General features: G+C 38.4%; 1 protein-coding gene across 1 annotated transcript; it reads right to left on the bottom strand.

Annotated features, from left to right (window-relative positions):
* Window positions 1-718: 718 nt before the first annotated feature.
* Window positions 719-1,196, bottom strand: LOC147897846 (uncharacterized). The gene is made up of 3 exons (XM_087380135.1): window positions 995-1,196; window positions 851-904; window positions 719-765 (listed from the first exon to the last, which is right to left on the bottom strand). The coding sequence occupies exons 1-3, from the start codon at window positions 1,194-1,196 to the stop codon at window positions 719-721; spliced, it is 303 nt and encodes a 100-aa protein (XP_087236261.1).
* Between the last annotated feature and the right edge of the window lie 1,511 nt (window positions 1,197-2,707).

Here is a 2,707-nt window from a genome sequence, read left to right as displayed (position 1 = left end):
AGCAAGCATTATAGCATGAAAGATGGCAAAGATAGCATGCATAGGACTTATCCTTCCAAACATAGCATGCATAGGACTAACGAGGAGACATTTGTCAAAGACACTTTTATCATGGAATGCAAACATAGAATGCATGGAATGGTAGCTTACCTTAACACTTTTATCATGTTCTCTACAAAATCCATATGGAAACTTGTCATGAATGATCACACGTCTGACAACCTCCAAGCCCTGGACATATGCAAACCGTGAACCATCCAACCAATACATTGTCCTACAAGCAATTAATTTTATTTAAAACTACTAGAATGGAAACAAAAAATGTGAAATGTCAATTGTGGTATTGTGCCTTACCTGCCAGAGGACATATGCATGCCAACCAACCACTATCAGACAAAGAAGCTGATGCAACTGCAAGCCCATGCTGCACATGGTCCTCGAGCAAGACATTCCAAGTAGGAGTGGATCCTCTCTCATCAAGTGGATAGCCAGATGGAAAATCGAGCAATATAAAATCTGAAGCCCACTTCACCTTCTTACCCATCCTCTTGTAGTCCTGATCTCGACTAGCCACTGTAATAAAAAACTCATGCAAAATAGCATACTTATCATTTCTTTTAGAGTCAACAAAGTCTTTGCCCATTGCAATGTAATCTCCAACTGTACAAGCAAACAAAGGTGTGATGCCACATGCCAAGGAAATGTCAGGTGACTGTGATCAATGGAACACATATTGCTTCACAAGTCCCGAGATTGATTCTCCACCTATATGCAAAAGCAAATTAATTACAAGTAAAACTAGTGTTAACGGAACAACTACATATTATGCAAAACACAACAACACCCTTACTTGCACTCTCTATGTGATCCATTTCATGCCGCATAGGACTAGATGGTCCCTCATCTAGAAAGAGAACAATCATAAACTTATTAATGCAATGTCAAAACAAATTGAAGACAACATCAACAAACAATCATATTGTATCTTCCTTACCTTTTTCTGTAGGATGTTCTTGTTTCTCTTTCTCTTTCTTCTCTCTCCTTGAGCTTCCCTCCACTTTGTCCTTACTTGCTTCATTGGCTTTTTGTGAAGCATAAGTATTGTACAAGTCTCTTTCTCGCACCAGTACTTGTCCTTTAGGAAAATCTATCCACCAGGGACAATGTGCTAATTCCCATTGAGAGAGATGGTGCATGCCAGGTGGATACATGCATGTAGCATGACCAATTTCCACCCAACTCTTGCACAAATTTGGAATGTCAGAGATCCTTTTCTCTATTGCCAAGTGGGAGAGATATCTATCAACCAAGAAACACAAAAAAATTGGATGTCCCAAACCATCAAAAGGTCAAGAAATCAAGTGGAACAACCATCAATGATTGTGTAATTACATGAATCAATAGCACAAACATAGACAAATGAAAACACAAACATAGACAAATGAAAAATGAACCTTCGAATGAATTGACAACATACCTATAAACCACCCTATGGGCAGCCATGTCCAACTCAGATAGTCCATCTCCTTTTTTTCCACCCTTGCTCTCCATCTTTGTTTCCTTTTATCTTAGCACCACAAACATATGTTTTCTCCCCTCCAATTTTATATCCTCCATGTATTGCTGCAATGTGTAATCCTTAGGGGTATCCAAAGGCATGCCCATTGTTGTGATCACCCTCAAATCTTCAAGCACTTTCAATGACTGTCTCTCCACCTTCTCCAAAAATATCTCTCTACTAATCCACCTAAACAGTAAAAGTTGACGCAATTTTATAATAAAAAAATAAGAGTCATGTCATTGGCAAGAAACAAACAAACACCATGAAAGATGATTTGTATTGGTAGAAGAAACACACCCTCTGTACTCAAGGTCGCCCACAGGCATGAAGTACATGTCTCGCATAAGTTTAGTGGCTTCTAACAAAGAAAGAAAAATATTTTTTTTTTCTAATCTCAAATCAGACTTTGCAATGAGTTGGAGCTTCTCCAATGTCACGCAAGAGTCCGCACCATCAAAGCGCAAGGCAAACAACTTTTCCAACCAAGCCTCTCCAAGACCAGGATCTATACAATTCAACACCTATCCAAAGATGACATGTCAGTCACTTAACTTCAAAATAAATGGAACAAAGTATAGAAAATTCAATTCACACCTTTCCCATCCTATCAGCAATTCTCTTTTGAATTATGGTACGCTGCTTTCCTTCTGCCTCTCCCCTTTAATCTAAAGGTAGCTTTGTAGATATTCTGTCCATTGCTTTTTTGAGCTTTGTATAGTTCCAATTAGAGAAAGCAAAGGAGTGATAAAGAAGTAAGCATCAATACAAATGCAACATTCTACCTAGAAGACAAGCCTTGCCAGATAACCTCTTGTCAATGGAAACCATGGCTTCTTCCCTTTACTCTCTTGAGCCCTCCAATTCTCTATTGATTTGATCTCACTCGAAGACAATGTTTTCATAAACACCATAGAGTCACACTCACAAATGTTGTGTGCATTTATGAGTATGTCCCTTAGACTGGGTTTGATAATGGCATGTTCATTCATGCTAGAAAACAAACAGTAAAGTACACAACCCAATCAATAAATTCAAAGTAGCATAAAACACAAATGTGGAGAAGATTCAAAGAGTCCATGTACTTACGAATTCATTCATTGTAGCCCTGCCAAGAGAGCAATCTCACTAATTTTCCTTGGGTCAATT

Source organism: Dipteris shenzhenensis, chromosome 10, assembly GCF_047967505.1.
Source record: "Dipteris shenzhenensis isolate YYH24624 ecotype China chromosome 10, Dip_SZ_1.0, whole genome shotgun sequence".
Classification (NCBI taxonomy): domain Eukaryota; kingdom Viridiplantae; phylum Streptophyta; class Polypodiopsida; order Gleicheniales; family Dipteridaceae; genus Dipteris; species Dipteris shenzhenensis.
This window is presented reverse-complemented; position numbering and strand designations above follow the sequence as displayed.